Source organism: Alosa sapidissima, chromosome 6 (assembly GCF_018492685.1).
Source record: "Alosa sapidissima isolate fAloSap1 chromosome 6, fAloSap1.pri, whole genome shotgun sequence".
Lineage (NCBI taxonomy): Eukaryota > Metazoa > Chordata > Actinopteri > Clupeiformes > Clupeidae > Alosa > Alosa sapidissima.
The window spans coordinates 13,231,763-13,257,061 of NC_055962.1; the positions used below are offsets into that span (position 1 = coordinate 13,231,763).

General features: G+C 40.7%; 1 protein-coding gene across 1 annotated transcript; it reads left to right on the top strand.

Moving 5' to 3' along the window:
- Positions 1–565: 565 nt before the first annotated feature.
- Positions 566–23,448, top strand: fkbp1b (FKBP prolyl isomerase 1B). The gene is made up of 4 exons (XM_042096298.1): positions 566–732; positions 2,507–2,554; positions 22,355–22,467; positions 23,222–23,448. The coding sequence occupies exons 1-4, from the start codon at positions 696–698 to the stop codon at positions 23,348–23,350; spliced, it is 327 nt and encodes a 108-aa protein (XP_041952232.1). The 5' UTR covers positions 566–695; the 3' UTR covers positions 23,351–23,448.
- Positions 23,449–25,299: the final 1,851 nt, after the last annotated feature.

The following is a 25,299-nucleotide window of genomic DNA, read 5'->3' on the forward strand; positions in this document are numbered from 1 at the left end:
TCTCCTACAGACCTATTCTAGTGAATTACCTAATTAGTCAAACGAGCGATATATTAAACATTACTGTAAGATACATTTTTTAGCTTTTAGCTTTCCAATTATTTAGCTTTCCAATTATTGTTAAACGTATGTCTATCCCATTGCAGGTATAAAAGAGAAGACTTAACTTGGGCACTATCCATGTTTTAGGCCTACTTGCATGATGATCCAGTAGATTAGGCCTACCAATATCTTATATATATATATATATATATATATATGTACCTTATATATTAAATTGTGATATAAACATTTCGGCATTCGTATGCTGGCGTAGGCTCTGCACCTGTGGTAATAAATTGGGATTATCAACGTAACGGAGCGTGTTTTTAAATCAGAGTTTTCTGATCATCTACCCAGTTTGAAGACCACCCTTCTTCTGAAAAGAAATAGCCATAGACCATGAGAAACAAAGAATGATAGACCCTAGCTGAGGAGAGATGCCCCTGGCTACTTGGACAGTTAATGGAGGGAGGGTTTGTTTCCTAATGTCAGCTGTAGAGTGCCCCCCCTTCTGTTGGGCCAGTGGGTGATTAGACAAAGCTGTGTGGGCGGAGTGTTCGGTACCACTGTAGCTGGGGTCTCCGGCCAAATCACTAGCGTGGGAGCTAGCCTACTACTGTATTTTATGGTCAAGGAACCGACGCTTTACCATAATGGGTGTGGAAGTTGAAACAATATCTCCAGGAGATGGTGAGTAACTGCGCGAAGCTGCGTTTGTCGCTGCAATTTCCTGAGACGTGATTCATTTAATCTGAGGAGACCGCTGTTGGGTACAATTTTACTGCAAGCTAGCCAAATTGTCTATGCTGGTCGATAGCTGCCTGGCTGCATAGTTTTTGGCTAGTCGGAGCACAGCCAACATGCTAGCAAACCGGCGAGCTTCAAGCCACTTTGGGCTAATTGGGTTGGGTTGAAGTACTTCACAGATTTGTATTAATGTCTGCCACTCCATTGACCTAACTAGCCAGATAAACCTAATATTCCTAAAAGGGGTGTCGTTAACATTAACATTGCTCCTAGTTATCGTTAACTTACGTTAATTTAACGGTTACGCCTCTCACTATGTAACGTTATGTCTACAAACAAGAGCTAACGCCGTTATTTAATTAACACACATCTGTAACCGCAGCACTACATTGTTACGACAAAGTCCTCAAATGTCACACTGTTGAAAGGATAGCACTATCAATTATGTGTATCTTTCTGTAACATTAGATAACTGCTAGTAACGTAAGCTCACAACCAAGGATTGTTTCATTCATTTGTGTTTGGTAGTTAAATGTTAACGTTAGCTAGCTACTATAACTTAACGTTAGCGATAACACATGAACTACAATCAACAGTTATAAAACAGTTATTAACGAGTTACTAATGGTCTTAATATTCTTCTATATACAGTTAAAATAGATAAAACATCAGACCTGGCACAGCTGGTTAACATAGGTGGCAACATTGTGTTTATTAATTAATTAACGCTAGCGTAGTTAAACCAATGAGAAGCTGAATTTGTTAGTATCTGGTAGGCTACTACCAGTAAATTATAATGCAGAATAACAAGGAACCTGGCTGTATATCGGAAGGGTATTTGGTCATCTAGATTCTAGGCCATGGACCAGACAACAAATCTGCGACCCAGAACACTTGATATGATGATGTAACGTTAGCATTAATTTTACAAGAATTCAGCGAAGCAGTAGAAACTGCATTCTAAGCTCAGCTAATTAACGGCACTGAATTCACAGCGTAAGGGCCATATCATTGCAAGTGCATTCATCGGTTAAAATCACAGTAACAGGCTTTTTTTTACGTGTTATGCACCTTGTCCAAATTGCGTCAGATTTTTACAAGCCTCAAATCATGCAATGTGCATTGCTTAAGTCAAAGTAGATAGTTAACATGTTATGTCTCTGTCTCCTTAATGAACTTGCAGCTTCTTGAGTGTTACTCTATCCCACCCCCTCCTCTGTATAGTGTAGCATACATTCCTTAAGATGTGAGCAGATCGGATGATTGAAAGAGCAGCAGGGCACTCTCACTCCAGTGAGCAGAGAGAGGGGGGAGATTTTATATTTAAAGTGATGTACTTAGACGGCAGTCCTTATCATAGCTGTGTAAGCTGCCTTGCAACTTCAACAGTTTAAAATACCAGCCTTCAGACAACCATTTCAGAGAGCTTTGCTGTCTGAGCAAGTGTTTAAAAGCCTAGCTGCAATTTCTGTGACCCAGTACTGGAGTTAGACCTGCAACAACAGTTGCATCAGCCATGTTGCCATGGTGAACCTATGAATGATTAGGGACATGCTAGCTACACCAATACCTTGATACTGTAGGTTCACATTTCTGACCAGCTCTGAATTTGCTTGTGGTGTTACTTCATACCAGAATCTTATCTAATCTTATACCAGACCTCTAATATTTCCACGTTTTGTGACTCACTGCTTTCTCCTCTGCCTTTGTTTTACAGGAAGAACCTTTCCAAAGAAGGGGCAGACATGTGTCGTCCATTACATAGGTACGCTAACACGAGTGGTTCTGATTCCGATAAAAAAGTCTGATTCTTTTGCAAAAGCTAGATGAGATGAGAGAGCTTTCCCCACCCTTGCTCATATGGACATTATCATGGAGCCTCTATGTCTCCCAGAGAGCCGAGCAGGGAGACAGGAAACAGGATGTGGATACCAGCATTCCGTCTCAGTTTAATACTTTCTCCACCCCACCCACTCTCCCTTTGCACTGCCAGTGTGTTTGAGGGTTGTGCCTAGTTTTTTTCTCTCCAAAAGTCGTATTGGACACAAGTACTCACCAAATAGTTCAGACTTACGATAGAGCTGCACCTTTGCACCATGATAACATTACCAGTCCTGTAACTTGTTTCTCTGTGATGCTTACTGCACAACATCTGTGGTTCAGTTGAAAACAAGAAGAGATCATGAGTTCAAGGCTCAGGGATAGAATATATAGTGCATACATGTGCAGTAGGCTTTTGCTGCTGCAAATTGCATTAGTCAAATCTACGGAAATAAGGCGAAGTATATAGATGTATGTAGTGCGGGTTCCGTGCTTTAAGTTTGTTTTGATAAATACATCTAGATGTTCCAAAACATAAATGTTCCAGTAGGCATTTATAATTGGCATGGCCATTATTTACGGCCTCGGCGGAGAAGGTGAGGGATAGAAATTCACAGGTGCAAGAGCTTGTTAAATGTAAGTCAGTCCTCTCCCTAAATGCAATGTCCCTGCAGCCAAGCGTGGTATGAGAGACATCCAGGCAGTGTATCCCAAAACAGATGGACACCTGACAAGTTGACTGTCATGAAGTCCAACAGAGTGTTTTGATGGTTTGTTGTTTCCATGCCTAGATCTGATCTGTTTGAAGTACCCCCTATGTCTTTAATGTATTGTTATTGTAAGGAAGCAAGGTGAGAACACAGTGGGACCTTATGATGAAATTATCAAAAGATATTCCGTAGGGATAATCTAATGGAAACAAATGTGCAGAGATTTATATGACTTCCACAGTGCAATGGAAGGTCCATTATACATGGCCTAATAGATTTGATTAGATTAGTTTTGACTAATCAGTCAATGACATTGCCATCGACAAAAAAGAAAACAAAAAAGACAAGAATATACGTCGCATAAAATACAAGAGATAATCTTAAAAATGTACCAAAATGAATAAATAATACAAAATAACATAGTATAACATAAGTATAACAGGAAGAACTAGATGTACCGCAGAGTGGTACACAATATATCAATAATAAGTATACGCTGAAAGGCATGTATGATTCTAACTGTCTCACTGAATTGCATTATGCACACTCAATTCTCACTGGTATCTGCTAGACAACAAGTACCAAAACATGATTAGTTCATAGATTTCACATGTAATATACATTTTATACAACCCCACCCCCATCTTGCCTGTTCATAATTCACATATCATTGTGTGCATGTGTGCGTGTTCATGTTTATGTTTATGTGTGTGTGGGTGGGTTTGTGTGTGCGTGCATGTGTGTGTTTGCCTGTTTATGTGCCTGTGTGTGTGTGCATGTGCATGCATGCGTATATATGTCTACTGTGTGAGTATGTGTCATACGTACTGTAGGATTACTGTGAATGTATGTGTGTGCGTGTGTATCTGTTTATGCACATGTGTGCATATGGAATGGGTTTACATGACCCCTGGAGGCAAACATACGCAAAAAATTGGTCATCCTAGGCCCTACGGTTCTTAAGATATTCACAGAAAACTTTGTCTGCCCTACCCTCCTTTCGGGGGGTCCAGTCCAGCGGGGGGGCTACAGATCAAAACGAAAAGCGATGGTTCCATGCTATCCATGTGGGGTTACATGCCCACCAAGTTTCGTGTACCCCGGTCTTTCAGTGTCCCGGGAATCCTTGTTGGTGTACGGTCACTAAATGTACACATACATTATTTTATTGTAAGGCCCCCCATGAACGAAAGTCCACGAAACTTGGCATGCATTCGGAGGGTGTCATAATGATCCTACACTTTCAATTTCGTGCAGTTTTGACCATGTCAGCCAGAGATATTGTGATGAAAACACCTAATGTTTTGCTTTTTAATTTTTAACTAGGTGGCGCTATACAGTGGTAATGGGATAGGTTGACATGCCCCTTAAGACATACAAAAAAAAGGTGGACCTCCTAGGCCCTACGGTTCTCGAGATATTTACAGAAAACTGTCTCCGGCCACCTACAGGCCAGTTGGTGTATAGTAACATAAATTAATTTATTGTGTGGCCCCCCCATGAACGGAATTCCACGAAACTTGGCGTGCATTCAGAGGGTGTCATAATGATCCTACACTTCCAATTTCGTGCAGTTTTGACTATGTTGGGTCACAGATACCTGCGATTACAACACCTCATTTTTACTTCTTTGTGTTTAACTAGGTGGCTCTATACATGAAATGAGTGGTTATGGAATGGGTTGACATGGCCCTTTGAGATCAACATACAAAAAAAAAATGGTCCTCCTAAACCCTACGGTTCTCGAGATATTCACAGAAAACTGTGTCTGCCCTACCCTCCTTTCGGGGGGTCCAGTCCAGCGGGGGGGCTACAGATCAAAACGAAAACAGGAGGTTCCATGCTATCCATGTGGGGTTACATAAAAAATCTGACTAAACCTATATGACCGCCGCTTCGCTGCGCGGCGGTCATAATAATCTGCAGTGCAGCATTGAAATACCATTAACTACCATTAACTTGACACCTGGCAAAAAATACAGGATTGTGAACCGGGCCACAACTTGTTGTCCCTTACTAGGGGTCTTTTCGAACCAAAAAGTTGAGAACCCTTGCTTTACTCCATTCTGAAACCAATAATTAATCTCATGAGATAGCATTGCATTACATCCACCATGGAGGTTATGTTTTTGGGTGCATATGATCTTTTGTCAGAAGGGTTAAGCAATGATTTCACTCACAATTTACATAAATCTTTTGTGGAAGAGTGTAGCATGAGCCAATAACGAATCCATTCCATGAATCCATTCCATTAAAACACCATGTCCTAACCGGACGTGATGCGAGCGAACATTAGCGATAAAATCAGTTTAATTACATTGTTTTCAGTTGGACTGTCTTGACTGCAAGCGACGCGAGCAGTGCGATGCAACGTGACGTTTTGAGAGAACTTTTGTCGGACGCCCGGTTTCTATTTTCTTTCCGTCGCTCGCTTTGCTCTGCAATTTGGAATGAGAAATGTGATGCAATAGAAGGGCATATTTAATGGATTCAGTGTAGACAGATAACATCAGATCGCTCAGATCCTGTTGGGACATAGTGTAAGAATCACGTGCCATATCCACAAATTATTTTTCACTGTCATTCACATTCCAAGATCGGGAATTTGGCCTTGGCGGATGCCTGCGCTCTCCCAGTGCCCTCCTGGTTCTATAGTCTTTTCATTTTAGAACGCAGGTCTGTGATTGTAAGCACATAGTTTGAAATCTATGTAGTTTTAACATGATCGTGCTGCCTATTTTTGCGGGTGTGACCTACCCAACCGATAAGATGCATTAGCAACTGAATGCACAGTGAGCCTGCAAATGTGCACCAGGTCTTCCTGTTTTTGTTCTAGTGGAAGATAATTAGGATGGTCTCAGATGTGAGGGTGTCCCCTCTCTGAATGGATGAAATCTTCCTGGTGCTGTGCTTTGTCACCAGTTGTCTTTGTGTCACTATGTGTCAAAATATAAATTAACATGGCCATTAGACTAAATTAGTTCGACTTAGTTGTCTTTGGAACAGTGTGAATCCCCTTATATTACTCTTGCAACATCTTAAAAAAACAAACAAAAAAAAAAAACATGGCTTTCTTCAGGTAAGGTACAGATTGATTCCAACTTCTAACTACTGAGTGTTGCAACTATGCTTCTCCCCAGTCAAAGTTAAAATTCCGCAGCCCTATATTGAGCTTTGCAGAGCTGGACTGTGGAGATCTGCGGCAGAGCTGACCCTATTAGCTGAGATGCTGCTAGCGCTAGCGTTCAACCTCTCACCAGGAAGCATGCAGTTCTGTCCACACAGCTGTTGTCATTAAGCATTTTATAAGAGAATGAGGCCTCTGTGTGAACTTATGGTTAGCATTAGCCATAATCCCAAGCAATGCAAAGCTCTCTGGGTGGAGGTTAAATGAAAAGCACATGCAGTCTGGTGGGTAGATTATCATTCACCAGCTCTCCGTGATGCTGGCTTGATGCTCTGTGTTGCATTTCATTTGGCAATGCTGCACTGTTTTATGTATTGAATTCTGAGTGCCAAGTATTTGCCAAAATGTTCTGTGTATGGATTACTGTAAAAGCATCCTTTTCCTGGAGGAGACCTCTTTGTCTCTTTTGTCTGAAAAGTGGTGTGTGTGGATGCATTACCGGGAAATGATGAAGAAGTGAGGCGCCTCACATCCTGATTGAGATCTCTTCATCATCTCTTGTAATGTGAAACTGACTCACAATTATGGGTATGCCATAATTGTGCGGATGCTTTTATCTTAACTTGACTGATTCCAGCACTGTGTGGCATAATAGCTAAATGCTATTTCTCCTTGCTTGGTTTTAGCTCTGGGGACTATTAATTGGCAAGTTTCAGTAGATCTCTCTACCAGGTGTATATTGGGAAAGCATTTCAGAAAAATATTTGGGACCAAGTCCAGGAGTAGAACCTTGAAATCAATTCTGAAATTAACTGGGAGCCAATGTAAAGATTTAAGAATGGGTATAATGTGATCTCTCTTTTTAGTCTTGGTTAATAGTCTAGCAGCAGCGTTTTCGATTAATTGAATCTGTCAAATGGACTTCTTTGGGAGGCCAGTTAGGAGACTATTACAATAATGTACTCTACAGGATGAAAGCCTGAATAAGCTTTTCTAAGTCCTGTCTAGAAACAAAATCTTTGATTTTAGCTATGTTTCTGAGATGCCAGAATGCTGATTTAGTCATGCTTTTGATGTGATCATTCATAGTCAGGTCCCCATCTAAGATGACTCCCATGTTTTTTACTTGAGTCCTAGTTGTAAGTGCTTTAGATTCTAAGTAAGCACCTATTTGTGTTCTAGCCTCTTTGTTACCAAATAGAATAATCTCAGTCTTGCTCTGATTAAGTTGTAAAAAATTCTGCTGCGTCCAGGTATTTACTTTTTCAAGACAAAGACATAAGAAGTCAATAGGACAATGCAAGGTAGACCTGTGTGTCCTCTGCATAGCTAGATATGCACTCTTGTACTCTTGAAATATTTCACCAAGGGGGAGCATGTACAAGTTAAATAAGAGTGGCCCAAGAATGGATCCCTGTGGCACCTAGGGCTGCAGCTATCAATTATTTTTGTAATCGATTAATCTAGCACTTTATTGATCGATTAATCGGATAATTTTTTTTTTGCATTTTTAAACGACCAAAACAAATAATGCATAACGAAAATGACATTGCTGTAAACTGATCAAGCAATTGTCACAGAGGTATTTATTCTAACTCCAACATTTGCCTCCAAAACTGAGCCCATTTATTGCAATTTACCCATTTAGTGTTTATAAGTGCCAGTGCCAACAATTAAATAATGTTCAAAATGCTCTCTGTAAAATTGCAACCTCTTGTGCATGAGCTGGGCAAACAAAGCTGTCCATACTATGTTGTGAAGTGTTGGGAGGGAGAAGAGGGAAAGCAATTTAATGTATTAATATGCACAACCAGTTTCATGCTGTAATCTAGAACTGACATCAAAGTAAATATCTGTTTTATGTAGAGTATAGTGCGCATCATAGGAATTTAACGAGGCTTCGAGGCAGGGTTTTTGCCTCGAGTAATTTTTGTAATCGAGTTATTCGAGTAACTCGATGAATCGTTTCAGCCCTAGTGGCACCCCATATGACATAGTACGCTTCTCAGATACATAAGTACCAATAGAAACAAAATACTCTCTGTGATCTAAATAAGACTTAAACCATCGGACCAAGGACAGTATCAGAAAGCGCTACACAGCGTTCTAGTACAGTACAGTAATACATGATCAACCGTATCGAAAGCTGCACTAAGGTCTAACATTACCAGGACAGTTGTTTTACCTGAGTCTGTATTCAGGCGGATATCATTTACCAATACCTTTACCAGTGCAGTTTCGGTACTGTGGTGTTGGTATTTATTTTTAATAATTCATTTTTATTACCAAATATTTGTATTTAAATAGTTATTGACTTCAATCAATAACTTCTCAATAGACCCTTTCAAGAGAGTTCCATTATCAGCATCATAGTTGGCCCTACAAGGCTTCCGTTTTAACATTCCATATGTTATCTTAATGCAGAGGAAGTAGATTGGGAACCAAATAGAACGCTCAAGCATTGATTTTGTTTTTGTTTTTATTGTTGAAAGGGTCTATAACTTTGCCTATAAAGGGGAGGTTTGAGATGGGTCTGTAGTTGATAGTCTTATTAGTTGTAGTCTTTTTTTATGAGGGGTTTGATAACTGCAGTCTTAAGAGAGGCTGGGAAAAGGCCTGGAATAAGAGAGCCATTCACAGTCTTTAGAAGCTCAAATGCCACACAATCAAAGATGCTTATAAAGAAGCTTGAGGGCAAGGTGTCAAGACAGCAATTAGCTGAGCGTTTCTTGGTGTTTTATGCCCCCAACATTGTCTTCAAGGCAGTGCTGCCTGGAAGGCACTAGGGTTAGGCATGGGTTATGGTTAGGGTTGGGGTTAGGTTTAGGAATAGGTGCCTTTAAGTCAGCGGTGGCAGTGGTGACTGGAAGATGACGTTGGGGGAATAAAACACCACCGAGCTAGATGAGCTGAGCTCTTTTCTGAGTCGCTACTGCTGTGGTATACCTCCATGGTGCTTTACATTTCCTGGATGTGAGTGAAACAGTGTTGTGCGTGATGCGGCGCAATGTTTTGAGCAGAATTTATGTTGGACGATGTTTGTAAAATTGGCTTCTTTGAGAGAGTGGCACTCTGGATCATTCATATACACAAAAAGCTATATAAAACACTATAGGAAAAAGGGGGAAAATGGAAAAGCATAATAGGGCCCTTTAAATAGTAACGGCACCGACGTGTCCAACAGTCACAGCCTAGCCTAAACCCTCAATGGACAGATAGCTCACGCTTTCCCGCCAGTCCTATTTGTGGTGTTAGGAGGAAGCCTCTGGTGCACCTCTGTTTCTGTCAGCTCTATAAATAAAAATGGTAAACTCTAATAATAAGTGAGAGCCTCTCTTGCACAGCCAGACCCCTTTGTGATTGATGGTACTGACCGCAGCAGAGTGCTCCCAAGGCATTATGGGTGCCAGGGCACATCTCATCTCGGCTTGGCTTCACGTTTCCAGACACCCAACAACTGGGGATTTGGCGTCACGCCGGTGATGTCAGCCACCCACCACCCCATTCTTCTGCCCTTGTTCATTTAAAATAAGTGACGAAATCTAATCACGCTGACATCATGTGTTCCACTGACTCTCTGTGGCATTTGGTTCCCAAATGGGGTGTTTCTCGCCAGACATGCTTGGTGTGTGTCCGACTGACAGCTGTGTAGAAGTGTAGCCATATTTGTCATGCAGTTGGATGAGGGGCTTTGCATCACTGTGGGGTGTAAGTACAGATTGAAGTGTAGTGAGGGGACCCTTGGGGCTGTTTCAAATAGACATTGAATGGAGGGGGAGAAAACAATCTTGTTGTTTAAGTCACATTTCATGTTTGGCCCCAACCTGAGGCGTAACGTAAGCAATTTTGTACTTGCAGGCCAAGGAAAGCCATTGAAAAGTCAAGGAAAGATTTTGAAATTATGTTGAAACAGTGGTAAATGCAACGATCACAGGGTTCAGTCTAAGCAAGCTATGTGGACTGTGTGGTTCTACTTGAAGCACATGGTATGCCATTAAAAAAAAGTCTCAACACATTTTGCTATACAAGTGTGTCAAAACCTCCTTGCGTCAAGTAGATGCTCTCAATGAGTGAACAAGGTCGAGTGGAGTGAGGGAAGAGATAGAGAAGAGAAGAAAGAAAGGGATAGGACTGTGCAGCCTTCTCTGACAGCTTTTAGCACTTGCTCAAAAGTGTGTGCAGCCCTGCACAGGGACCCTGCTCGGGGACTGCAGCAGCAGACTGCAGTTGAGCGAGGTTAAATTTAGCAAAGAGGGACTAATTGCATGAATGGAATTAAGTGGCCGTCAGAGTATGTATTTTTAGAGGCCAGACATGCAAGTATGATCATTAACCATCTGGCGTGTTTTGCGCTGTATGCAGCCTTTGACATCAGCCTTGTCCTTACTCAAACAGTCATCCTATTATCCTGCTGCAGCCTCACTTGCAATCAGCACCCGCACTTGGAAAGCACCGTGGCCAAGTCAGTTGTTTGTGCTTGTGCCGTGATCACCACGCGCTTTCTCTTCCCCGCATTTAAACAACTTCACTGGACTTATTGAATTGTTGAAGCCTCGGATGGCCACTTCCTCATCTTTAACTCCACCAAGGAGTTCATGTTTTTGTTGCCATTTGGTGGTTAGTCTGTGTAATGGTTTGTTTGCCAATGCTCTCTGACTGCCCTTAGTCGTTTCTTATTTTTTTCAGACACTCGAACGACACACACATAGAGCATATTAAAGGCACTGTAATGTGCTAACATGTCTATGGGAGGCTGCCATGGGCAGAGATCGCTTTCGTGCGCTATCTGATTACATTTGGGTGGTAGGGAAGTCCAGGCAGTGAAGGCAGGCCGGCGGGATTGGCAGGCCTGCGAGACAGATACAGTAAACGAGAAGTTAAAAATAGCGTGCCGCCTGCCCTCGGCTCGACTCACGCTCCCAACGCAGATGTGACTGTGTGGACGGCCCTGTCTTTGAGCTCAACTGGGAGGGCAGTGGGGTAGAGAGAGAAAGAGAGATAGGGGTCCATGGCCGGCAGGAAGGCACTGGACTTCAATTATTTACGTCAAACTAATTTAGACCCGAGCGAATGTAAGGGAGAGAATAAAGAGGGCCGAGAAAGAGATGAGCAAGGAGACAGTGAGAGAGAAACACTGAAAGGAGGGAGAGTGGTAACGAGAGAGGGAGGGAGGTTTGGAAAGAGAGTGTGAGACAGTGAAAGGAGGTAGAGAGGTATGGAGAAGAGAGAGTGAGAGAATTGAGTTATGGAACAAGAGCGTGAAAGAGAGAGTGTGAAAAGAGGGAAGTATGGAATGAGAGAGTGTCACTCGTCACTCGTCAAAAGTCTATTCAAATTTTGTAGGATGTCCAGTTCACATTGGGAGGGGTTTCGCTATCAAAAGTGGAGCGCATGGCGTAACAAGGTGTTCCTAGGTCTTTTAATCAGTCATATGGGTGTGTTTGGGGCGTAACATCATTTTAAACCAATGAGAATGACATCTGTCATTCCCTTTAACGGCGCAACGCGCGATATGTCAAATAAATGCATTGGTATTTTGGCATTCAAAGGCGCATTTGAAGGAGGCTGCTTGCGAGACCGTATAGAATAGTCATTCTTAAATCATTCTTAAGTTATATGCAGTTACTTTCACTATTGACTGACAATGGGTTACCACCGAAAACATAGGCTGGAAAAAGCAACACTTACCCTAATATTGCTCAAATGACTGAATAAACAACATTTATCCTGCAGAGGAGTTGCTTATATCTCGTGACAGTGCGTCTTCAGCTGTGCTCCATACGTGTCTCTCGTCTCTTTTAACTTTTAACTGTCATTACCAATTTGCAAATGATGGTGAATAACTACTCATTATGAGATGTACAGTATTTCGTAATATCTTTGTTCTAATTATGTTTCCCATTGTAATCGTGCAATTTGTAATGCTTTGCATGGACGTGCGCTGGTTCATGCGTTCATGAATGATAGAAGGATGGTGCGTGCACCTGCCAATATGACTGGTGACATGCGCTCTTAAAATAGCATATGAACAACTCGCCATTGACTTCTGACCAGGTTTAGGTGGTGTATGATAGCGATTTTTAGACAACGCGCTAGGCCCCTCCCTAGGTTGTTAATTGCCACACCCCTGGGCGCAATGCTTAAAAAAATAAACGTGCAAAATACCGAATTCAACTTTGCGCGGGTGAATAACGAGTATTAGGCCCATGCGCTGGTGACCCAAAATACAGCCCACAGAAAGAAAAGTAAAAAAGAGAAAGAGAGTAAGGGGGGAGAGAGAGAACACAAGGGAGGGATAGGTGACTCACACGATGGCTCTGCAAAACAGAATCACAGTGAAAAGAGAGGAAGTGAGAACACAGCTCCTGACTAACACCCGAAATGAATGATGACTCCTGTAACATACACTACTCCCTACCATACCAGCACACCATGCCAGATCATTGTCCTCAAGCCTTGTTCTGAAAAACAAAAAAATCAAGGATTGGTCTCACTCCAAAATTGTTTCTTTTTTGCTTATTTATTTTCACATAGCAGCAGGGGTAACAAACGATACATACGTTCGTTTTACACTGAAAAAAAAAAAAAATTCAGCAGAATTTATGGATATGAATGGATAGCCAGCGGACTGTGAGGATATATTAGCTGAACGAAAGAAAGCATATTGACTTGGAATCACTAACTCCCTGCTTAACTTCAGGGCAACAGTGCAGCTGACAATGCACTGGTGTTGTGAGTTGCTAATGAGTTTACCGTTATGTTTTCATGTAATCAAAGTCTCACTACTATGCCCTTTCAGAAGTCCACAGTGACTTTGGTGGAGTGGCCGGGGGGAGGGGGTGGTTCTGAGTTTAGCACCGGTTGGCAGTGCAGTCATCTGGAGTGCAACATGCAACAACTGCGGCCCAGAGCCACTATAATGCCCTCCGTCTGGGAATGTCTCTTTAGTAATCCTCCCTGGGTCGGCTGTAGTATGCCACGCAATAGTTTATCACTTGCTGATGCTCCTCTCAGTTACTAATCCCAGGCTTTTTCACCTTTAGGGTGAGGATGCCCCCTCTGCCCCCTACCCCCAAAACATGTCCCTCTCCCCCGTGCTAGTCCCCTTTCATGTAGATACACCTGTGAGAAATATTAATAGTTGATAAGCACATTTATATAATTACTTAATACGCATAAACCCATAATCATCCCTTTGACTTGTGAGGTCAGAGAGAGATGGAAAGAAGAAATAGAGAGAGAGAGAGCAGACAGTTATCTCTGCTCTGGATGACCAAACTGCTCGTTTAACTGGCCTGCATCCCACTGGGCTCATATGAGTGCGAGGGTGCTTTCTTGGAAGCCTGTGGCCTTCTAAGTATAGAGAGGGGAGAGAGGGCACGAGAAAATCGGAGTACAGTTCTTGAATCATCACTCTTTTCTCTGATGCTCTCTCAGCTAGTGGCCATGTTCGAGCAAGCGAGCAAAGTGGTGTTATAAAAACGCCTAGTCAGAGATGCAAAGTTTTTTTTTATATAATTTCTTTTAAGTATATTTTGGCCTTTAATGAGACAAGACAGTGGAGAATGACAGGAAGCGAGTCGGAGAGCGAGTCGGGGTGGGTTTCGGAAAGGACTACAGGGCGGGAATCGAACCCAGGTTGCCGGCGACCACAACCAGACCAGACAAGAACAATCCTTTTGAACAATGCGTCTGGCTTCTGATACCCCAATAATGTTTGAACGACTAAAATTCCTAAGGATATTTATCCTCCATACGAGTTGTTTGGGACTTGTTACTAAGGGCTATTTACATCTCGTAACAGTGCGTCTTCAGCTGTGCTATATGCGCCTTTCGCTTTAGACCAGGATTTCCTTGGTCAGTGGCGTAACGATTTTTAGAGGCGTAAGATAGCGATTTTTTTAATCATGCGCCAGACCACACCTGCTTCGTTAATTGACACACCCCTGGGTGCAATGTTTTACTAAAGAGGAGTGCATGGCGAAAAATTCATCACTGAATTTTGGGTGTAAGATAAGAACAAGCCTGGAGTCACACTTTGCGCTGGGTGTAAGATAAGGCCACACAAACACACAACCTGTGATCATAAAACCGTTATACAGTCATTTTAGCAAGCTAGTTATATCATTATATCACTCTTCTCAAACAAAGGCCTAATGATTTGTAGTTTAAATGTCAGCATGATGACAATTTCTTCGGTGTGGATATTGAACATTTTTTTTAAAGGCCTTAACCAATTTTTTTTACAATGTCTGCATGGTAACACTTGGCCTGTGAAAATGTGATAATTTAGGGACTCGGTAGAATTTGGACTGTGTATTCGACAAATTGAGAGAACATTATTTACCAGCTGTTCTTAGTTGACACCACAAAGCCCAATATGCAATATGCCAAAAACAGCATGCACTAGTGAACCCTGTGCAAAATAGGATTAAATGTGGTATTCAGAATAATAGCTATAAAATCCTGACAGAAGAGGCTTGAATATTCTGCCTTGATGGTAAAAACGCAAACCACCCCCTCTGCTGTTTCTTTGATAGACTCCCAGAGGCCATGTTGCATCTCGAAGCCTCAAATCTCTTACACAAGCTGAACAGTCTTTGATGCCTGCATGTGGTATAATGCTCAGAAGGACACTTCAGTCAGAACAGATGATGAGAGCTATGCATTAGAAATGGCATCACAAAATGCTTAGGCTTTCCCTGAAGATGAAGTTTAAAAAGTCCTTTGATTCGCCCAACTGAACATCTGTGGCAATTAACCTCTGCAGAGATGTCCCTGTAGTTTGTGCATACTGCACGGTTAGTCACTCTGGATAAGAACATAATTACAAATAATCTGCTAACAGGGCTCCAGCTATTGAATCTTTTTGGAATCGAGTATCCTAGCAATTATTTCATCGATTAATTGATTAATCGGATAAAAAATATTTTGCGTTATGAAGTGCAATTTATTAATATGCACAACAAATGTTATGCTGTAAACTAGCCCTAGTCACTTCAAAGTAAATTAATGCCTGTTTTATGTATATTTGTGCATCTGCAGCATTTACCAAATAACCACCTTACAGTAAAGTACAGTAGGCTACTATGCTACTGCAAAGCCATTTTTCTGCTTTGCAGCTTGTCTTCTTTTTTAAGTTATCCCGAAACTTTGAATATTCTCTGCCTTTTACGGACAGAGCAGAGTAGAACAAGCAGAGAATTTTCCTCAATCATTTTTTGTAATCAATGTACTCGAGTAATCGTTTCAGCTCTACACAGTGTTTCCCATACATTGACTAATCTGTGGCGGGGCGCCACGAAATAAAAATCGGCCGCCACAGATGAATATTTTATGTTAAATTTAATTTAATTTAAATTAAATATAAGGTCAAATCCTTGCATTGCCATTGAGCTGCGCTTTTTACGCACGCAGCCTTTCCTTGCCCCGCCCCGCTCTCTCTTGTAGCCAGCTGCCCCTCCTCTGCATGTGCATGTAACAGAATATTCACGATTGTTGAAGGATTGTTGTTGCCATATAGAAGCATTGCATAGAAGACGTCTGGCTTAATTGCTATTAAATCCGCTTAGCATCGTGACCATGCTGCGCAAATTTGTTCAAAACTGCTGCATTGAAGTGAACTCTGCTAAGGTCTTATCACAACATAGTAGGCTACATTGAAGAGACTAAACTAAGTTAAGTTATGAAATCATACAGTGTCTCAAAGCTAACGTTAGAATACTGTTTGGATGTCGAATTTAGCATGCTTAGTCTACTTAGGTCTCATTTTATTGACTCTGACACTGAATGTTTGCAAAATCCCGATGTAAATGGAAAAGTGTTTTCCAAAAGTCAAAAGGAGAAGTACGAAGCCCCCCCCCCCCCCGTTGTCAAAGTCAGCTACCGCCACAAATTTAATCCAATTCTGTGGGAAGCACTCCTACTGTAAGTGATAATGATTCAGATGAATAACATGATGTTATTCTGGGATTGAGCTGCCTGTAGTTTACTGTTTTGTTACTGACTGGACATTATTGCATGTATAATGCAATGCATAATATTGCATCTTATGAAGTGGGCACCAAAATGTTAGTATCCTTCTGGGTTGTGCAGAATTCAGAATTGAATTGAGAATGACTCCAATTCCAATTAAATTGTTGCTTTTGAATTGAATTTGATTTGAGGTTAAAAAAAGGATGTCGAATTTAAATTAAAGGAAGTAGAATTGAAATTCATATGCATAATTTAAGTGTGGTTACCAATGAAGCTTTACAGTATGTCAGATATGATTGTATTACATATTCTATAAATAAAATGAATTTGAACTACTTGTACATAATACATTACATTAACAGGAGGTGTTTTCCCCCAGCAATACACATTCTTTCTGTTGTGTGACTGGAATTTCTTTGAATTGCCATGAATTTAATTCCACTTCCTGTCATTCCATTCCAATTCAACTTCCTTAATTCAAATTCCAATTCATGAATTGAATGGAGGCCAATTCTAAAATTCTGAATTTGGCTCAAGCCTGGTAATCCTTGAGCAGTTTTTATGCTCTGACTCAGATTGAAGATGTGAGAGTGGTAGCTAAAGGGGACCAGCCTCCAGGCAACCTTAGGAGGTACAAGTGCCGGCCCTGTTTATTCAAAGCTTGTGAGTCCAGCATCCTTAAGTAGACTTTGTAAGTGGCCATTCGTTGATGTCCCTAACTGCCCCCCATGCTCGCTCTCTCTCTCTCTCTCTCCTTCTCTTTCTCTCCCACTCTCTTTTTCTCTCCTTCTCCCTGTAGTGTTGATGGAGGCGAGAGGCGACCTAGTTAAAACCTCCAGAATAATCCGGCGAATTAGGCCAATGTTTCATGTTTCACATTCCTTTTGTTCATTTGGGTCACGGAGGCTCAGAAGCAACCACCGATTCTGATTCTGAAAAAAAAAAGAAAACAGACCCGGACCCTTGTTCTCCCCTCAGCCAGGCCCGCCTGGAGTTGGATCTCTTGTTAGTACTGTCCTGTCTGCTTCCTGGTGTTTGAAGGTCTGTCAGACTTGAAAGTAAATTTCCTGGACTAGTTTGAGAGGGAAATGGGAAAAGGGGAACAATAGTCTGATCAGTGTAGCCAAAGGGCATGTAAAGTTACGTCATCCGATGTGTGTGTGTGAATTTTTAGCAATCTCTTACTTGGCTATCATGTGAAAGGATGCAAGCACTTAGCAGTTTTCCTGTACCTCTAAAAAAACTATTTAAAAAAGAAACTAAAAAGGATTTTTGTGCAACATGTTTTAACACATTTAAACTGGTGTGTGGGCAAAATAATGTAGCTACCATGGTATCCTCCTCCCACAGATGACATATTTATATAGTTCTGTGGATAGGCAACCAATAGGCTAAGTGTGGATGCTATCGTCCATAAATGCTAATACTTTCCTCAGGATAGCCACCATGTTGGAGGAGAGATGGAGAGAGTACTGTAGCTCAGAGCATACATGCTCGATTGTGCTCATGTCGGGTACTCACCAGCGAGAGGCTGAATGTGTGTATGTGTCTTGAGTCCCCTTCATAAGTTCTACATGCACATACGTGTATCAGAAGCAAAGTATGAGGAGCAGGAGTTTACAATTACACATACACATGTCAGACACGTCTCTATGTTCAAAGCAACACAATGCAGTTATTTTACCTTACAATAACGACCTCTAACTCATTATGATGCTACACTGAGGCCACGTCCACACCAAAACCAAGGTATATCTTTTATTAACGCTTTCACACTTAACGACACCGGTAAAAAAAAACTTTGCGTCCACACGAAGTGCCCATCCACACAACACTGTTTTTTAAAATCGGTAATGTTTTTTATCTGTTAGGCCTTGCGTCCATACGACCCGGCAGTTTAGGTGGCCGATATTTACGACCCCGGAAGTTTAGGTGGCGGATATTTTTTGAAACCGGGTTGCCGTGTGGACAGCAAAGCTGGCATTTTCAATGACTGTATAGCGCCACCCCTGAACCCAGCCTCCACACTCAACCTGACATTCTGCTTGTCAGAACAAACCAAACCATTTGTTTGTCATATTAAAATGTTTTACTTTTCCCCGTCATTATTTCTGTGCATGCAGTATCAGCCTTTTGTGGCTTAGTTAGAAGCATACCGTTAGCTTAACTTACTTAAACATAGCTTACTACAACCTATGACTGACACATGTTAATTTTTCCAGTGTAACTTGCTCTACACCAGACCTAATGCAATACGTAAAAGCATTTCCACATATATAGCAGTCACATACCCTGAAGATGAACTTTATTAGTTTTACAGTTGAATTGAAAATTTGAATTTTCCGTAGTCTGCTTATCTCACGCGACTGCTTAAATTGTAATGTTTTTGTCTCTTCATCATGAATTAATGTGACGCCTCTGCACCCTCACAGTGCCATCGACTGGCCTGGCGAATGCACTACAGCAGGGGTTTTCAACCAGTGGTCCGTGGCCCACTTGTGGTCCATGAAGACATTGCTGGTGGTCCCTGACCAATGGATTCAGTAATGCAGTTGCAATGTGGGAATCAGTATTTTTATTCAGTGGTGGTCCTGGGGTTTCGTAATTAGTCAGAACGGTGGTCCCTAGTTTACAATCTGTTGAAAACCCCTGTACTACAGTGCTTTCTGTAAATTTGCAGAGAATGACGTTTCTGAAATTGCCAATGTGTGCCTGGACTGCTTTATATTATCACTATGTGATAGGGGTGTAATGATACACCACCTCAGTATTTGAACCACAGTTCAGTTTATACCTCAGGGTTTTTTTGGGTGGGGGAGTATATCAGTAAACGGTGAAATAGATCAGTAATTTTGTGTTTTATATGTATTATAATGTGCTGCTGGGGTTTGGAGAGGGGGGTGTATTGCCTTTCTGCCTTCTCAGATTGGATATGAGATTATGGATGTTTGTATCACAATTTCGGTTTTAGTTCGGTATTGTTACAACCCTACTATCTACTATTGTTGATCGGGTAGGATCATGACCCTTTTAGTCATTTTTTGACTGACTGGTTACTGTCTTAGCACTAAATGGCGTTGGATATTGACACCAAAGGGCATATCAGTTATTCAGTCTTGTTGTTTAAGGCCATGGTAAGTGATGGTTAGTTTGTATTAGTTTGTATAATCTTTGTAGAAAATCCTGTGTTAATATTGTCAATGTTAAAGATATGCCCAGTTATCTTGTCCCTAGTCCTTGAAGAAAAGAGGTGCGTTGGCGTGCTGCTGTGGTTGCTGGCCATTCTGATAGTAGTTGATGCACTGGGTTGGGTACAGTCTGTGGTTGTGTCAGTCAGTCTTTGTGACATCTAATGATGGTGTAGAATTTTCACCAGAGCTGTTTATAAGCGTTTTTCAGTCGCCGGTTTGACTCTATTCAGTGTTGTAGTTCTCGAGTCCAAGACTCGAACTCGAGTCCGAGTCATTAGCTAAATTTAGAGATTCGTGACTTGACTTGGACTTGAGCACTGAATGACTCGAACTTGGACTCGGACTCGTGCATTCGCACTCGCGATGACTCGTCGAGGACTCGACTTTTTTTTGTAATATATCATAAGGCTATAATTGTAGTATGTCAATTTGCTATATGATTTTAATATCTAAATTATATGTAATACTAATTTTAGTTCAAGGGAATGTTAGGCTACTGCTTCGTATCATAGTAGGCTATGCAAGTCACATCATGTTCACATGCAAAGCAAACTAACGTTAACACCAAAATGCCTGGAGACATGGCCGCCGCTATTTCAATGTAGTATTGCCAGGCAATATTAGTTCTCATACATGACATGACATTACCTAAGATTACACTCAGCCCCTGGCTAAACATCACACACTGCTGCTGGATAGCTGATCATCGTGACTTGGTGAACAGTGTTTTTCCTGACTGACGCGAGAAGCGAGGTTCCATTCATTCATTTTCATTTGGGGCGTGCCCTGCCGTGCTTCTGTCAGTTAATTTGCAGCAGGCTATTATCGGATGAAAGAAAAATAAACTGAAAGTTTTCCCGATCAAGATATAGCATACTTCTTAATTTTGGTGTCATAAAATATAGAAGCATAACATTAAATTGCCTAGAGTGTCCATGTAGAGTGTCAATGTAGACCTACGTGTCGGCGCAAGTGAAACTGACAAACTAAACCTCTCGTGGGTAGGCCAGAAACAACTAAAACCACGAATTACTGTTCAAACGAGCGATTTGATAGCCTAATCCTCTGCACGAAAAAAAAAAGGAAATAGCAACTTGTTATATTTCTAACAGGTGAATATCGTAGCAAATAGTAGCCTATGGCGATGGCAGCTTTAAAAAAAAAAAAAAAACATTTATTTCACTCATCTCGCTGAAATGAACGTAGAATGTGGCCTGTTGCGCAAATAAATTAATTAGGCAGATTATCTATATCTCCGTTAACCGAAAGCTAGTTTTCATCTCTATTGTTGACGAGAAATATGTCTCCATACTGTCAGTGAAGTGATAACATTATGCAGTTGCAGGTAGCCAGTGTTCACGTCACGGGAGTCAGAAAGAAGCTACCAAGACGGGCCCTGCTCTGTTTATGTCCCTCCCAAACTGCGCTAAAATTGTGTAAGCTATTTAACAGCCAGAATTTTTAAAAAATGCCCGGGGGAGGCCCTTTTATGATCCACACTACCTCTTACAAAATAGGCCTACTCCAACGTCCATCTAGCTCTTGTGAAGTATGAACTTCTACAACACTGCCTATACAATTGTCAGCAGTCAGTAACAGTATAATGTGACAATGGCCTGTGTGATTGGGATGTAGATTGCTAATTTATTATGAGTAGGCCTATAGGCTATGGTATGGCTATGGTATGGTATTCTCTCCGATATAATAAATACATTACATTACATTAGGTTTGGCAAGAAATTTGGCAATACTACTTTCACACAAGTGATGGCACCCCTGCTTGGAGACAGAAGATTGTCCGTTTTGCTTTTAAGGATTTCATCAGCAATGGGGAAAAATGGAACAACATGTAGGCTATGCTTACTTTAGTGCTGGACTTGGACTCGACTTGATCAATAGGGACTCGACTCGGACTCGACGTGGATCAATAGTGACTTGACTCGGATGAGTAGTGGACTCGACTCGGACTTGACTTGGATTTTTTTCAATGACTTGGACTTGACTCGGACTTGAACACTGGGGACTCGAACCTGAACTCGGACTCGAGGCATAGTGACTTGACTACAACACTGACTCTATTATATTGTTACCGATAAAATTCCATTAGAATCAGTGCATCAATTTACATTGGCAGCGCTTTACGTGTGAATTACAGCCGCAGTCTGTGGTTGCAGTCTTTGCTGTGATGTCTTCTGATAGTGTAGGTCTAAGTGAGGAGACCAGCCACGATTTTGAGTTTCATTTAAATTACACAATGAGCAACTTTGTTTGTGCCCTTGCTAGTGTACCAACAGTAGTCTGCGGTTTTCTATTTGAATACCAATGTACTGTAAAGGCTCCTTTGGTACAGAGGAAATTACTTATAGTTTTTACTAAAGAAAAAAAAACATGTTGCAGGTAAAGATATGAATGAACAATGTTGCAGGTAAAGATATGAAGGTCAATTACAGTGCTATACCCACTATACAATAGCTTGATTAACAAGCCAGATCGTAGCAATAAAAAAACAGCTTACATCAACTCAAATTATGTTCATTTTTTTTTCAATGTTATGTTTTGTGTTTATTATTATTTAATGGCTGTAATTATGTTTTTCTAAACTATTTTTTTACATCATATCACTGGATAAAAACATCCAAAAAACTGTAACTGACTGTAAATGTATGGCCTAAAGGAGAAGGACAATGTGTAGTATTCTTAACATTCACACCAGTGGAATGTTTCTGTTTTTTTATTGGTAGGTATGCTGCAGAATGGGAAGAAGTTTGACTCTTCCCGAGACAGAAACAAGCCCTTCAAGTTCAAGATCGGCCGGCAGGAGGTTATCAAAGGCTGGGAGGAAGGAGTCGCGCAGGTTTATCTGTTTTTCCATTGTTTCTGCCCCTATCTGTAGTCTCTTGCCACTCAAACCACAAACAGACACTGTTGTTATGTTTTCCTTGTTTGTGTGAAATGTCATTTTGTCATCGGATACCTTTCTTTTTTACCAAGCTTCCAGATAGGGGTCCACAATTTAGTTCTGGCTTGTTTAAAGGTTGTTTATATTTGAGTACAAGGGTCAACCAAATTACATCCCTCCCCTCTGTGCTCTTGAAGTACATTGATGGGCTGCAAGCCGATGTTTATTTCCTATTTACAGAGTCGAGACTGTGTGTAAACACCTGAAGTTTTTAAACACAGGCCCTGAATGGACAGCCAGAGACGCATGTTGAGTCATTCACATAATTAGAATTAGAATTAGAATTATGGACCTCACTTTTAATGGATTATGCAACGAATGTTGTCAACCTCATGTTCTAGAAAATCGGAATTGGAAAAAGTCAGAACTTTCATTTGAGAGAACCTAAGAATCACTGGGCATTTGACTGATTAGTCATCTGAAATTAGATTAATGATAAGGCTATTAAACCTTTTAATTGTACAAGTTATGAGCTATGAATGATTTGTAGAAAAGTCATGATTAGGTTGCTAAACTCAGTAGAAGATTAGACTAGTAGAGATTATGCCAAGACTATACTGTATTCTATATGTAGGATTTATTATACTATTTGATTGAAAATTTGTTTTGTTGTTGTTTTTTTTTCACGCTGATCTCCGTCCCGCTCCAGATGAGCTTGGGTCAGAGAGCGAAGATCACCTGTACCCCAGACATGGCATACGGCGCCACAGGTCACCCAGGTGTCATCCCGCCCAACGCCACCCTCATCTTTGACGTGGAGCTCCTCAAGCTCGAGTGAGGTTCATTCGTCTTTTCGTCGTCCCCCCCCCCCCCCCTTCTATTTGTTTGTTTCTGCCGTTGCAAGGTCAAGGTTGTGGTGGGGGGTGGGGGGATGTTAGAACAAGACTAAACTGGAGCCCCTGGGCCCCCTAGCCTCCCTCTCATCCTCAATCTACCCCCAACCAAAAACCACCAAGGAATTACACACGTTGGTCTCTAGCATTTTAAAATTAGGATATTCTGCTTTATTGCCAACATCATCATATACTGTAGGTGCTGCCTAAACTTTGTACACACAAATATTCTAGTTCAGCTTCTTTTTTATGATATGTTTGGCCAACATCAATGTTTTTTTTTTTAAATGTAACAGGTTGTATTTTTTAAAAATATGCAAATTATCCTAATAAGGAAAATAATCAACACCATAATCTATTTAAAGAAATCTCCATACCATATTTGAAGTGAACGTAGGGTATGACAATATAAACCAATATGCTGTCTTGTAGGGGGCATTAACAACCACTCTTTGCATTGCCACTTTTGATATAAAAAAAGCAAAACACTACGTCCTGCTGAAAGAGTATGATAATATCGCTATGTGACCTATAATATATTTTATATATCTATCTATCTATCTATCTATCTATCTATATATATATATATATATATATATATATATATATATATATATATATATATATATATATATATATATATATATATATATACATACACACATACATCCCTCATACTCTCACTGCAAATGCACATAGGATTGCATAATGAGCTAATGCCAGGAACAGGTCCTTTACTGCAACATGGAAAGCTTTGGCTAAATTATGTTTTATTGATCTACTCTTAATAAAGATACTTGGAACTTTGAAACGTGTGCCTTGCTGTTCATTTTTTGATGAATTCTGATTTTGTTTTTTTATTATTCTTGAACGTGATAGAATAAACAGAGTATGGTAGAATTTACTATTAAATACATTTAAATGTGGTTGGATACATAATATGTTGGCTGCACCATAAGGGGTACGGGTATAATAATAATAATAATAATAATAATAATAATAATAATAATAATAATAATAATAATGATAATATCTTAGGTGATTTTTGAACCTATCCAGCGAGGGGGCACTACGGATGTGGAGTGGTAGGTTATTCCAAAGGGTTGATTCTTGTATATCTAGATGATAGGATACAATGATAATAATAACAATATATTAATAATAATGATACTATTTTTATATAGCACTTTTTAAAAAAAAAAGTTAGGCTTCAAAGTGCTGTAAAACCCGGACGGATGATAGAGACATGATAGAATGTACTAATATCAGTACCAAAGGGCATGTTGTATTGCATAAATTCATTTTTGCATTCATTCAGACGCACCAGATATGGGGTGCATGAGATGTTTCTAGAATTTTCCCTTGGGGTAGCTGTGAATAGCAACTCAAACTGAAGAGGGATTGGCTTGACCCATCTGGAATGAAATCATTTACCACCATCTAGTGGTTAGTGAGTCATACAACACCAATGGCAAAATTATGTAATAGCTTATACTGTATATGTGGTGAACTGACATTAAATAACTGAAATAAAATTCAGTTTCATTGAATTATCACTTGGGGAAGAAATCATTGAGCTTTGTGATGGGCAAGTCTTAATCTTATTAAGTCGGACATGTTCGAACGGTATGGTGTAAAATGTACAATATGGAGCAAAGACATATACAGACATCATGTACAGTATGGTACAAAATGTATGACAGACAGGGATGTCTGTCTCTTCCGATGTTGCCTTACATATCTGTGCTGTTAAACTTTTATAGCCTGAATGCCAGCCAAACTTAGCCCCACCCACACCATTTGAGGTCGGGAAGTTCTGTTCTGGAAGTTTCATATTCTGACTAGAATTTTGAGTAGTATGACAATGTCAGGCTAAAACTTTTAGCCTCTGATT